This window comes from Ambystoma mexicanum, chromosome 3q, assembly GCF_040938575.1.
Source record: "Ambystoma mexicanum isolate Mex_15411 chromosome 3q, UKY_AmexF1_1, whole genome shotgun sequence".
NCBI classification, from domain to species: Eukaryota; Metazoa; Chordata; class Amphibia; order Caudata; family Ambystomatidae; genus Ambystoma; species Ambystoma mexicanum.
In genome coordinates, this window is record NC_090926.1 from 337,468,166 (window position 1) to 337,482,893 (window position 14,728).

The window sequence follows — 14,728 nt, forward strand, 5'->3', positions numbered from 1 at the left end:
GCAAAACACTGAGCTTCACTCGGGCAGATCGGTCTTTCAGCAATGAGGTGATCCTCTTCCAGACTGAGACTTAAATACCTATATTGCATCGAATTCGAAACAGGAGGATGATGTAATCCATGGTATCAATGGCCGACGAGTGGTCAAGGAGTACGATAACAGCTGACTGCTTATTCTCGGCTAGTCAAAGTGTCCCTTTGCAACTGTCAGGTAGGGTGGACTCTTGACATCTGAATGGAAAAGATCCACTTTGTTCTGTTCACTGAATTCTTGCAGTTGTTTCGTGATAATTCTTTCAACGATGTTACCAATGGGACGGTAGCTGGAAAGGAATGAAGGAGACGCATTCTGTTTCTTCAGCAGCAGGGTTACAGCAGGAGCCATGGGGCCCATAGACCCCTGACAAGAACATAGGGAGGGATGGCGGAAGTTCTTGCGATAAGTTGACTTGTGAGTGGATAGGGAAGAGAAGCAGGGTAACTCTGGAACAGAGAGATCACCAGCTATTCCGTGATGCTGGCCCAGGAGGATGAATAGGATGGGTTCCCATCATCCCGCAGATACGCAGAAGGCTCACCACCAGCCGTCGAATCCTTCTGCGGACAGAGGAGGGTATGACAGGAAAAGGAAGCTTGGAGATTGAGGAAGGAGCCCCACATGGATCCGCAACCATGGGACTCTACCCACCATTCAGCAACAACCATGAATCCTTTAGGTTAGGGCAGAGCAAGCATGCACGCCTCACACATCGAATACAGTCACGGGACGCGCTCACCACAGACCACAGGCCCCCGCTGTTATAAAGAAGATGGACTTGTTACCATAAAGAGTGTTCCGCCTCAAAACCTGGAGGTCGCATGAGGGAACCAGGTTACCCAGAGACACTGGAAGACTCATTTTAAAATGGTCGAAATCTGGTTTGTAACCCCCGTCCTGTGGATCCACAGCGTGTTCTGCCGTACAATTCAGACTACCCGGGGAAATGGTGGTTTCTCCAGGTTTTATTCAATAACCAAGTCCATTTGCAATGGACACAAGGCTGACCCTGATCTCACATATACCCAGCCTGGCTCCAGCCCCACTAGGGTGTATAAGGGGGAGAGATGGGGTGGGAAGCTGTGGGAGTTTGGAGTTGGAAGGCAGAGGGATGGGAAATGCAGATATCGGGCTGGCAAGGAGGTGGAAAGGAGTAGCAGAGAGAGAGAAGAGGAAAAGAAGGTGGTGGGAGGAGGAAGTGAAGGCAAAGGGGTGACAACTGTAGACCTTCGGCATTAAGGAACGTCCTGAGGCAGCAGAGTAAAAGCCAGGGAACGACCCAAACAGCCTAGACCAGTACAGGTTGAGAAACTAGTTTGCTTAGCCTGACCCAGAGGGTGAAGCAGACAATACCGTTACAGCTACTTTGTGCCTAAAGCCATGCCACAGTGTCAAACGTATGGGTCTCTGGTGAAATTACCTGGTAGGAGAGCCTTGGAGAACCAAAACATGACCCAGGTGACTTCGGACACAATCACAAGAATGACACAGAGACAAGAAGGAAGTGTTTGGGAAAGTATATACTCCTAGAGACTGTGAGTGACTGTTTTTTCCTGTAGAGCAGGCCTGCCTAATATAAGGGAGAGACGGATGGGCTGAGGAGCATGGTCCTTTGAAGATTCTGGGAGAGACCCAGTGTGCTGATGATGTCACCCTAACCCCATCCCACAGAGCTCTGTCAAACCAAATGCTATTTTCTGTGACTAAAATAAAACTTATAGTGAATTCTTGCACAGTCTTGCATTGTCTTTTGATCCTTCGGCCCGGCAGTATAAGTCACAAGGTCAATGATCAGGGATTTGAAAAGGTGAGCAGAGCAGGGCGATACATGGGCTATGGCTGTTTGAAATTGGCCTCAAATGTACCTTTTTCTTGCTCAGGATGTGACGGTTTAGCTGCTGTTGGCAACAAGATAAATAACTTTATTCACTGGTGGAAGGCTGCATGATTTGAGAGGTTCTTGAAGGAAGGCACATTTTAACAGGTGATGGTCTGACCAAAACTCAGGGCCAGACGAGGGGTCGTCAAAGGGGCAATTACGTGAGAAGAGAACTTCCAACCTTTGCGCATGGGGGGTGTGGGGTCTGGATTTGTATCTAATCTGCGAAATAGACGTAGGAGCTATTTCCGAGCAGTTCACTGGTGGGTTGTTCTCAGGGTTGTCGAGACAGAGGTTGATGTTGGCAATGAAGATGGTCTATTAGAAAGTAATTGGGATGAGTAGCTTTTCAGGAAAAGTCATTTTCAAGGGCATGCATATTGACTGTGGACTTGAAGTGTTGATATAAATAATCCACAACACAATAATCCTGAAGCTCCCCACCCACCGCCCCCGATAGCTTGCATTGATGATGACCCGGGGACATCGATGTAAATGAAAATCAGAAAATGGAGAGAAGCAAGTTGTGCCAGGGAAGACACCCTGCTTTTATAGGGGCTTTCATGTCATATCCTGTCTCCTTCCTCTCCCCATTCGCCTGAAGCATGTCGCCAAACCTGCCAATGCGTTCAGGGCGTCATGCGGTTGCCCCCGGTGCCTACATCAAGAACACATTCTCATTGCAGGCTCAGGATACATCGATCCCAGGGGTCACGTCCTAAACAAAATGTGGGGGGGCTCATTAACCTACAAATTAAATCTGGCATCCCCAGAAATTAGCATCTTAAGGTGGTCTTTTAAAAAAAGTGGGGACTCCGTCCACCCGCGTGTACCCTCGATTTGAGCCCTGATCGATCCATAGACAGCAAAATGTTAGGGACCCTCGCAGCTTGCCCACCGCCCTTCCCTGCTGGTAATATCAGGCTGGCTGAGCTACACAATGAACATGTTCGTCTCTTGGTGATCTGCTTTCTTTTTGACTTAATAATCTCTGTAGAATAATCCACCCAAGCCTGTCATCAACTAACCACCGCTTCACAGACATAACTCACTAATTCCGTCTCCTGTGCTTGTCATTTTTTCCACAGCCATTCCAGTGTCTGAAACAGAGGATTCATGGACTGAAAACGAGATACACAAACAAGTGAGTATGACAAGGTCTGGCCACGCAATGGGCGCACAAGGAGCCAGCGTAGAGGTTGCCGCCCTCCAAAGGAAAGGGCATGCACAGGCCCAGGGGTGTTGCTAGGTCTGGAAAAGACCTGGGGCTACGCTAATGTCGGAACTGTCGGGACTGGGGGATAGCTAGCCTTTTGGATGTAGCTCCTGAGATTCTATCTGGGGCTACAACCAAAAGACGCAGGCCCCCCTAGCAGGCCCCCTGCTCTCGCTAATGCCCCTTGCAGTTCATTCGAGGAGCACTGGTCGCAGGGAGTGGATCCTCTCACCCAACCCTTCTAAGCACCAGTCCGTGCCCTTTCTACCATCCTCACTGAGCAGTGAGACTCCTGCTTTGTCCCTGAGAAGTGAGATAACCTCCTGGTTCTCCGAAATGCCTAGAGTAAGTTACACAGTATTCCAGAGTAATGAAGGCAGAGTATGGCTTGAAGCTTGCAAATAACGACTGGACATTAAATTATTGCAGTCAATGGGGGCGGCGGGGATGCTCTGTAACCTACAGCAGTATTTTGGGAGGTTCAAGAGAGGGCCTCCGTAAGCTACCTGATTTCCCAGGCAAAGTCCAACAAATGGTTTCCAAGAATACCCGGTTCACTGTTTAATAGAAGACTGAATGGTTGCCCTCTAATCTGTAGAGGACTGATGGGCAGGCTACAATGACATCATAGCACATGCAATCTCAGTAAATGAGTAGTGTTTTATCAGGTCCTTGTACACATAAAAGAAATATGTCGCACACTTATATTTTAGTGGAACAATTGATCATAGAAAATATATAAAAATAGAAAAGTTGTAACCATTCTTGAAAAAAAAGCAAAAATATATTCATATTACATAATTCAAGAGCATCTCATAGCCACATCTGCCTCAACCAATTTCAGTTGAGAATGTATTTAGATGAACACTCTAGGCCCGAGGTCTGCTACCATCCAGATATTTTGGACTACAAATCCCATGATCACTTGCCATTGACTATGCTGGCTAAGGCTTTTGGGAGTCGTAGATCAAAACAGTAAAACACGTCCAAATACAGTGGACTTTACTTTAGTTTGAAGTAGGGCCCTAAGACAAACAAAAATACAGTTGCCAGATAGCTACTTCTGACAAGAAGCATTACATTATACACAGCATTCCCCAAAACGGAGAATCTGCACCACAATCATGCTCTCGTGTCATTCTGGCACCAATGGAGTTTACAATGATAATCAACACAATGAATTTGAGTCTGGGAGTTTCCAATGGCACTACCCAACACAAGTGCCAAAACAGTCCCCTTTGTCTTCACTGTAGAAACAATGTTACCTTAATCACACACACACACACTTTAAAAAAAAATTGAACTAAGCAAGTGCAATCAAATTTGTTTTCGACTGGACCATTCTTTACGAGGTTCAGGGGACTCCTTCTTTTCAGTTTTGATTTCACTTACTTGGAACGCCTTTTAACTTACTTGGAACGCCCTGACGCTTGTTGTATGACCTACTCAAGAGTAAAGTTAAAACTGTATTCATTTGGATACGATGTTCCTGTCAAAAAATGTTATTGTCCCTACGGGTCGGCCATGTGTTTTTAAGCCTAAGTCGCACGATTTAGAAAAATTTCCTATGGACTTTACCCGAGTTTTCATCGATTAAACGCATGCGAAAACAGGCACCAGGGAGCTGCCATTTTGTGATAATCCTATCACTTGCCCCATCGCCCTGGCTGAGCTGCTTTTGCGGCACTAAATCATATCCCCCACCCCTGAGCCTTACATTATCAAAACATTCATATTCCCCTCCTCTCTCTTTGACGTTACTGTGCTGCGTAGGCAAACACGCCCAGTCGTCTTCTACGCGACTTCACACAGAACCCGGAAACCAACACAGATCAACTCATGACGCTGCGTGCCACAATTTGGAATATGAAACTGTACTTTAAAATCAAACAGCAATACGGTACATTTGGTAAAGTACATTTATTTTCCATTAAATGTTTGGAGAATATTCAGCAATTGGCATATTAAATCGGAATGGAATTTTTTTTCTTTTCTCTCGATCCGCAAATCCTCTAAAGTTGATCGTGAGTCACGCGCTGTTCCTTAATGGTGCACACAGTGTTGGTTTTCATTAAAAGAAGCACTTTGGATGCACAGTGAACCGAAAGGCTATTCCATCAACTAGGCACTAGGCCACTGTAAAGGTTGATATGTTCGCTTCTAGCTGCTAGTACTGGGTAAGGGCATATGGGCATTTGGCAATCGTCCCATAAAATGGTCAACGTTGTGCAGTTGTTGACAAGAAGCTGCAGCTGGTGATTGAAGAAACCATCGGCCGGGGTCTGGAATAGGTGGCAGTCACAATACGGTAGGATGTACCTGTTTAGAAAACATAAAAATTGAAATTAGTCTCACCAGCCGATCTTTATTGCTATAATTCATTTTATTTATTACGGCCGAGCTGAAACTATTTGCTTGCGAGGATAGTGCAATGGAGTATGTTCGGCTCTAAAAGCAATGCGAAAACTAACGAAATAAATCGAGGTAAACACACAATGTAATGATTTTTTAGCGTTGAACCACTGAGAAACGACTGTTTGTCTACATGCGTGTCGAATGGGCACATGCGTGCCCATGTGCCCGGTAGAAAGACAATCCCACAAATGTTGTACTTGCTCTTCATTCATTCATTCATTCCGGTATAAAAGCGTCTAAAGAGTTACTTAAATTATATTTGCCATTTCCATTGTGTCTCTGCGTAATGCAGTCCGTAAATCCCACTGTGTTCGTACCAACGATTTTTCATATACTGAACTAACATGAAACTCGGTCTAGTTTCAGAATTTTCAGCCTTATCGTCTCTTATGTTATTGCACCCCTCCTTCAAATGAAGTCCTTTCAGCATGGTCCCTGTCTCTCAAGGTCAAAAAACAATAGATCCTTATACTGCCAGTGCGAGTCGCGGGCCTCTTCAGTCCGCGAGCAAGAAAACAAAGCTGCTGACCTTCAATCTGCATGAGCATACATTCTTACTTTGCAACATCCCGTGTAAAGCCATCTGTGAGAACTTGAATTTTCGACTCCATCTATGTACTAGGCCTCAATATGCAAATTCGAACTGGCTTCTCGCCCATCTGAAACGCCTCGCTTGGCGCGATCTAAGGCCCCCAATTTTGTCCTCGTTGTCCGCGAGCTTTGCAGCCCTAGAGAACCATAACTATGGAGACATTGGGCCTCATTACACGGATGGCGGTGGACCAAGGTGCTATAAGCACCTTGGTCCATGCCGGTAAAATACCGGCAGCGCCTTGGTGGAAAGGGGAATTACCGCCCTATTCCAAGGTTGGTGGGGTGGTAATTCCCCCTTCCCCCATTGCCCTTCCCCATTCCCATTTTTGCCCCATAGGGCTCTATGGGAATGGGAAGGTGCTAATTACGGCACCGCAAATTGCGGTACCGTAATTAGCTCCCTGGTCCCTTTGCGGGTTGGTTTTTAACGCCTGCAAAAAGCAGGCGTTAAATTCCCCAACCCGCAAAGGGACCTCGTAGCAAGGCGGTAAGGATTTACCGGTACCGGTAAAATACCGGTACCGGTAAACCCTTACCGCCATCCGTGTAATGAGGCCCATTGACTTTTGGGGGGAAGGTCAGGGAAAGTATAAAGTACCCGAGGAGTTGAGTTGAAAGTGAGATTTATTGTTTGTTTGTTTTATTATTTGCAATACGCAAGCCTCCCCTCGGTTAACAGTGCGCAGCATTTACATGAGATTGAGAAACTTAGTTACAGCAACAAAAATATATACATACACATATTCACAAGGTCAGCGATATGAGGTGAATAGAGAGAGAAGTCAAAGATGACACCCATGTTGTTCGCCACCCAGGATGGTGAAGGAAGGGGTTAGGGTTAGCATACTTTGTATGCACACTGTACAATAACAGTACCGTAATTAGCTCCCTGGTCCCTTTGCGGGTTGGTTTTTAACGCCTGCAAAAAGCAGGCGTTAAATTCCCCAACCCGCAAAGGGACCTCGTAGTAAGGCGGTAAGGATTTACTGGTACCGGTAAAATACCGGTACCGGTAAACCCTTACCGCCATCCGTGTAATGAGGCCCATTGACTTTTGGGGGGAAGGTCAGGGAAAGTATAAAGTACCCGAGGAGTTGAGTTGAAAGTGAGATTTATTGTTTGTTTGTTTTATTATTTGCAATACGCAAGCCTCCCCTCGGTTAACAGTGCGCAGCATTTACATGAGATTGAGAAACTTAGTTACAGCAACAAAAATATATACATACACATATTCACAAGGTCAGCGATATGAGGTGAATAGAGAGAGAAGTTAAAGATGACACCCATGTTGTTCGCCACCCAGGATGGTGAAGAGAGGAGTTAGGGTTAGCATACTTTGTATGCACACTGTACAATAACATTATTTTCAAAAAGACAATCAGATTACAATCATTTAAACCGGGATTTGTACTTCTCAATGAGCTCTGCTTTGGGTGGACATGGCACAGTGGCAATGTTCGGCGGCAATGCATCAGTGCTGTGCACAGAAACGCTCAACATTCCATATCTGTGCTTCTCTAGTACAGTAACAATAAGGCCTTTAACAAAGTCGAACTCCATTTCCTCATATACTGGTTTCACCACCCATTTCTTACTTCTTTTTGCAAAGGCTGTAGTGTAGCGAGGCATCCCTACATTTCCCGTAGTCCTAGATTGTTCACGGCACACATTCTCATTATGGGCCAAGACCACTAGTAGAGTCCAAAGTCTCATGTCCTGTATGCCGAAATGCAATCACTTTGGCCTGTACTTTAGGCATATATTGTGGAACACCTCCAAACCTCCTGTGTGACAGAATTCTGTCAGTCCCCTCGAATCTCTTGATAGAGTTTTATCAAAAACAATCTTCTCAATGGCTTTGTGTGTAGGTGAAGATGGAATCAACCACTTCTTCTTCCGTGCCTCCTCTGGGGACAAAGGGCCATGTTCACATTGGTGGAAATGTTGGTTTTCTGTCCAGCGGTGAACGTTGGTACAGTGGTGCATCAGTGACTGCCATTTTTCAATTAGGATTTCCACTGACCCTTCACAAGTTTTGGAGCTCCACCAAACATGGTTGCTGATAGACTGGGACCACTGTGAAATACTTTCCAAACCTTTTTTTTCCCTGCAGCCAAGATTTTCTTATTGATTGATTTAGCAAGAAGCCATACGTCAAATTGATGTTTAATATGTGGGAACTGCTCTCTCATTGTCTTGGCAATTGAAACGTGTCTGTCCGTGGCTATGAGGTCAATGTGCATTCCCCTCGATTGTAGATATTTCAATGATTTTATAAATCCTAGTTTCTCCATGGCCACTGAGGATTTACATTGGGACACCTGCACGACCACCGAACTCACAATTTTCTTACTATCCATGTCCTGAAAGTGGTAGGTGCAGTACTTGGCAGAAAATCCAGGGCTGTTGCTCTGTCCATCGCCGGCTAGCCTGAATTGTTTGCCTCCGAATGTACTTGCTAGAGACAATTGTTCAATTTTCCAAGCATCACTAATGGCTGAAAATAGATAATCATGTTGGAATTTGTAGTACTGCGTTTTAGAAATGAAATGGAGTCCCACAAACTGAAAGAAAGACTCTAACTTTCTTAAACTGGACCCACTAAAACGTGAGGCAGCTGCACACAGTAGATTGCCTGTTGGTAGTTTCCCCAGCATCGGTTGTGCAGACCATGAGATCGTATGATTTAATCTACTGCGGCATGTATTTTGACGTTACTGCCTTGTTTTTGACGAGTCACATGAATCAATGGCTTCCCACATACTTTCCCTCTAACTGAATGTCCACATTTCAGCATACTTATAATATCCATCAGACAACTGTCGAATACTATGTATTTGCCCTCTTTCATGAGACTGTCATCCGGCGTCAAAGTTGTTTCGGACAGTATCGTTGAGGAGATATCACCACAATTGAAAGTAATATCGCTGATATCAAGTTCTGATTCGATCTAATATCAAGTTCTGCTACGATTCGTTTCCGCATGTCTTCCCTTCCTCTTGCGCTGCAACGACTATATTTTCTGTATCCGCGTAGACAGCACGGAATGACGCTCCATCGACTCCCTGAAACATAGTACTTTCATTACTATGTATCACAATATTGAAAACATAAAACACACGTGAGGACGAACACACAGGTACATCTCAATAGCTAAACAAGAATTAAACATTGTGTGGAACAATCAAATGACAAGTATTCGAGCACTGATGATCTAGTTCGATGGAACTGTCAGTATTCATACCTCTGGCTCCGCATGGACTGCCATGAATGATTGTATTGGATAGGAGGCATCAGCAACTCCCTGAAACACAGTACTTGCATAAGTATGGTTTTCAATATTGTAAACATAACATACACTTGTGGTCAACGGCACAGGTACATATAAAGAGATAACCACAAATGATGCATTGTCTAAAAGAATCAATGGATATCTAAATATGAACCGATTTAATTGACTTATTTCTCCGATTTATTTACATCTGCATCACCAACAAGGGATGTTGTGATTGTAGAGGAAGCTCCGTCGTGTCCCTGAAACACAGTACTTGCGTTAGTATGGTTTTCAATATTGTAAACATAACACACACTTGGGGTCGACGGCACAGGTACATATAAAGAGATAACCACAAATGATAATGATGCATTGTCTAAAAGAATCAAGGAATATCTAAATAGGATCAGATTTAATCGACTTATTTCTCCGATTTATTTAGATCTGCATCATCTAAATGTGATGTTGTGATTGTAGTGCAAGCTCCGTCGTCTCCCTGAAACACAGTACTTGCGTTAATAGGGAAGAAAGTATAGCAAATGGAATCACATTATATGATCACGCTCGATGGAGCTGTCAGTATCCATACCGCATGCTGCCGAAGAATATCTAGGGATGTTGTAAATGTAGTGCGCACTTCCGAAAGCTGTTGCGCCGATTCGTATATGCAAGGTCCCGCTTCCACTTCTCCTGGAATTACTTGAATGTCAGGCTCTGCATCAAGTGCAGGTGTTGACACTCCATCAACTGCCTGAAACATAGTACTTGCATTAGTAGGGATTACAATATTGAAAAAATAACACACACTTGGGGTCGACCGCACAGGTACATATTAATGGCTAACCACGAATGAAACATTGTGTAGAACAATCAAACGACAAGTATTCCAGCTCTGATGATCTAGTTCGATGGAGCTGTCAGTACCCATACCTCTTGCTGATGAAGAACATCTAGGGATGTTGTCAATGTGGTGGACGATTCTGCATCTCCCTGAAAGAGAGTACTTGCATTAGTATAGATTACACTAATTATAACTGAAAACAAACTCCAGTGGACGATAACTAAGGTGTATATCAATTGGAAAGCACTAACCAAACATTCGGGAAAATAATTACATGATACATAAAAACTATTACTTCACATGCATAAAACAAGTCTGTAGCGGAATAGCCAAGTACCTGATACGCGCTACAAGTGGTTGATAACTGCGAGCACGTCACAGATGTAGAATGTTCTTGCTTCAGATTTAAGGGATAGTCAAGCAGTTGTAAAGGTAAATTATTGTTTGATAATGAAATGCCAATATTAAAAATTGCCATTTTTCAAAAAGCTATACACTCATATCAATATTGATAGTATTACAAGGGACACAACACCTAAAATATCAATTAATCCATTCAGCTATCTACACACTACCGCAAGGCCTAAAGCTAAATCCGGACACTTGACTCACCAGTGTCGGAATGTGGACGAATAGAGTGGGAATGGCGTTTGCAAGCAATTTTCGTGTTGTTCGCAGTTTATTCTTCGTTGTTACACAAGATGTGGTGTACATGTTCGAGGGAAAGTGCCGGCTGCAGATGTGGTATCGATCACCACGCTTGTCCACTAAGACTTAAGACTTCTTGGACTCTACTTTCCAGCTCAACCAGTGGATATCCGCAATGTCTGACCCATTATCTTATTCGATCAACAATTTTCAGGAATACATGCATTGTAGTGCCTTCAGATTTAGCATGGGTCTTCGAAGGGCACCCGCTAATCGAACAGGCAGGCATTGTTGAAAATTCTGAAAAGTAAATATCGCCGTTCGTTATTATACAATCTTGATGAATAAAAATGTGATACAAAAGTAAATGAACCATACCATGTTCAATGCAAGGTTTGATTTGGTCGCCGGAACTATACCAGTTCATCATGTGCGGCTTAGTATTTGAATAAGTTGCAGAAATTTATAAATGATGTGACTAAACTTTGGACATGTGACTCGTCCCTTGGATGTTCTGTCTTGCATGAGAAGGAAACATGCTTACATTATAGACTGGACCCCCGAAGGATGCAATTCGATGACAATTGACACAGATGAAAATAAATAGATCTATTGATAGCATAACAATTGAAACTCAAGTCAATAGCAATGAGACCAATGAACATAGCACTATTGAGTACTCTACTCGCAAATAGATAGAAATTTAAAAATCAACAAAATTTGACTAGGATACATGGCCTTACCTTGACCAACAAACAGTTGGATTCAGCAAGCAGAGCAGTATGTTGCAGGAGAAAAGGCAGATGGCAACAGGTAGCACACTGACGAGTTTGCTCGAAGCGGTCACAGAAGTTCACGGATAGCACAACGACGAGCAGATTAGCATATATCTCAGTGGTTCTCAGGTAGCACGTTCAGGAGTTGACTTGAAAAGCACAAAGATGTTCTCATGAGACATATCAAGTGGTTTATAAAGTATTAGAAACGGGTGTGTTTGTGAATGAATGACGTGTGTATGTTGAGGTATTATGTTGTTTGCCGGTGGCCGGCCAGCGTGAGGGGGGTCCTGGAGACACGGGGTCTGAGGAGGCCATGTGAGCGATGGCCCCTGGGCGTGGGATACCTTTTGAAGTGTACATGGTGTTTGGCACCTTGGCTGTTTGCGCCCCTGACAGCCCCCCATGGCAGCGCGCATCCACTGGCGCAAACCGCCTTTGATGGGAGGGGTGGATGGTCGGTGGGCATGCAGACAAGCAAGGCACAGGAAGACTGCTGAATGGAGACACACTTATGTGGATTGCAGGGGGGTGGCCAGCGTCAGCAGAGGCCTTCCTGGGGACACGGGGTCTGAGGAGGCCATGTGAGCGATGGCCCCTGGGTGTGGGATACCTTTTGAAGTGTACATGGTGTTTGGCACCTTGGCCCTTTGCGCCCCTGACAGCCCCCCATGGCAGTGCGCATCCACTGGCGTGAACCGCCTTTGATGGGGGGGTGGATGGGCCGGTGGGCGTGCAGACAAGCAAGGCACAGAAAGACTGCTGAATGGATACACACTTATGTGGATTGCAGGGGGGCGGCCAGCGTCAGGGGAGGACTTCCTGGAGAAACGGGGTCTGAGGAGGCCATGTGAGCAATGGCCCCTGGGCGTGGGATACCTTTTGAAGTGTACATGGTGTTTGGCACATTGCCCGTTTGCACCCCATGGCAGCGCGCATCCACTGGCGCGAACCGCCTTTGATGGGGGGGGTGGATGGGCCGGTGGGCGTGCAGATAAGCAAGGCATAGGAAGACTGCTGAATGGATACACACTTGATTCATTTAAAAAATCAAAACAACCGTTGTTAAAATATATGTGGTGTTTTATTTTGTTTCTTATTTTGATGGCACAAAAATACAAAACTTTACACATTGTACAGGTCAGGTTGCAGCAAAGCGAGGACAAATCCCCTGTACTGACCGCTGTCACTGGGGAAAGTTTGTCTTATGGCATGAACGGCACAGGCGGGTATTACTCTTTGAACGCGGTGTCCAAGCCTCCCGTGAAGCCACCATGTAAAGGAACGATAGGCCACCAGCCTGTACCACCTGTGAAAAAGAATGATACAAACTGTTTTTAAATGATCAAGATAAGTTTATTAAAGGATAGTTCCGGGACTTTTTTTTTATTGTCCCTACGGTTCGGCCATGTGTTTTTAAGCATAAATCGGTAGATCGTAGAAAACTTTCCTATGGACCTTACCCGACTTTTTGTCCATTAACGCACTCGAAATCAGCCGCCATTTTCTGATAATCCTATCACTTGCCGCTTCGCCCTGGCTGACCTGCTTTTGCGGCACTAAATCAAATCCCCCGCCCCTGAAACAGACTTTATCAAAACATTCATATTCCCCGCCTCTATCCGTGACGTGACTGTGCTGCGTAGGCAAACGCGCCGAGGCGTCTTCTACGCGACTCCACACAGAACCAGGAAATCAACACAGATGAGCTCACACAACACAGCGCGGCACAATTGGGAATATGAAACTGTACTTTTAAATTAAACCGCAAGATTGTAAATTTGGTAAAGTACATTTATTTGACATCAAATGTTTTGAGAATATTCAGCGATTTGCATTTTTATTTGCTCACGTTCCAAAAAGTTTGTTTTGAGGCACGTGATGTTCCTTTGCTGTACACAGGGTCTTAGATCATCTCACAATACAGCGCCACAATTCGGAATATGAAACTGTGGTTTAAAAGCAAACGGCAAGATTGTACATTTGGCAAAGTACATTTATTTGACATTAAATGTTTTGAGAATATTCAGCGATTTGCATTTTTATTTGCTCACGTTCCAAAAAGTTTGTTTTGAGGCACGCGATGTTCCTTTGTTGTACACAGGGTCTTAGATCATCTCACAATACAGCGCCACAATTCGGAATATGAAACTGTGGTTTAAAAGCAAACGGCAAGATTGTACATTTGGCAAAGTACATTTATTTGACATCAAATGTTTTGAGAATATTCAGCGATTTGCATTTTTCTTTGCTCTCGATCCAAAATAGTTCGTCTTGAGGCACGCGATGTTCGTGTGCAGTATACAGGGTGTTGGTTTACGATAAAATAAGCTCTTCGGTCGCACTGATAATCGCATGGCTGTTCCAACAACGAGGCACTAGGCCACCACAACGGTCTGTATGTTGCATCTAGCCGTTAGTACCGCGTAAGGGCATACTTGTACTTGGCGATCGTCCCATAAAATGGTCAGGGTGGTAACGTTGTTCACACGGAGAAGCAACTGGCGGTTGAAAAACCCATCCGCCGGTGTCTGGTACTCGTGACACATGCAATAATGGATGATGTACCTGTTTGAAAAACATAAAAAATGAAATTAGACTCACCATCAGATCTTTATTAAAATTATTCATTTTATATATTAGGTCGGGAAATTATTTCATAGCTAGGACAGTGCAACTGGGTATTATACGTCAAGGGGGGCTGTAGGATACTGAGACAGTCCCCAGTGCAGGGGTTGACAGGGAGGCAGTGCAGGTGGAGAGTGGAAGGGCCCAGGACCGAGGTCGCAGACAGTGGACCAGTTGTAGCAGGGGAGAGGGAGAGAGAAAGCAGAAGCAAAGAGGAAGGTTTTGAGGTGCTTCCGTAAAAGGAGATGGTTCTCCTCAAGATAGTGCGCGGTACAAAACAATATGCCACATAGAACGAACAAGTACAACTTAACCCGTCTTTAAAGCTACTGTATAGTAATTAAATTGCGGTATAAACTCATCTAAAGAGTTACTTACATTATATTTGCATTTTCCATTGTGTCTGTGCGTAGGGCAGCCC

At 44.6% G+C, this 14,728-nt stretch overlaps 1 protein-coding gene across 1 annotated transcript in view; it reads left to right on the top strand.

The window, feature by feature from the left end:
• LOC138582555 (hepatitis A virus cellular receptor 1-like) overlaps positions 1-14,728 on the top strand; it is a 171,343-nt gene that overhangs the window by 124,630 nt on the left and 31,985 nt on the right. The window contains exon 4 of the mRNA XM_069653934.1: positions 3,004-3,059. Within this exon, the coding sequence (XP_069510035.1) occupies positions 3,004-3,059 (56 nt within the window). The remainder of the gene's footprint in view (positions 1-3,003; positions 3,060-14,728) is intronic.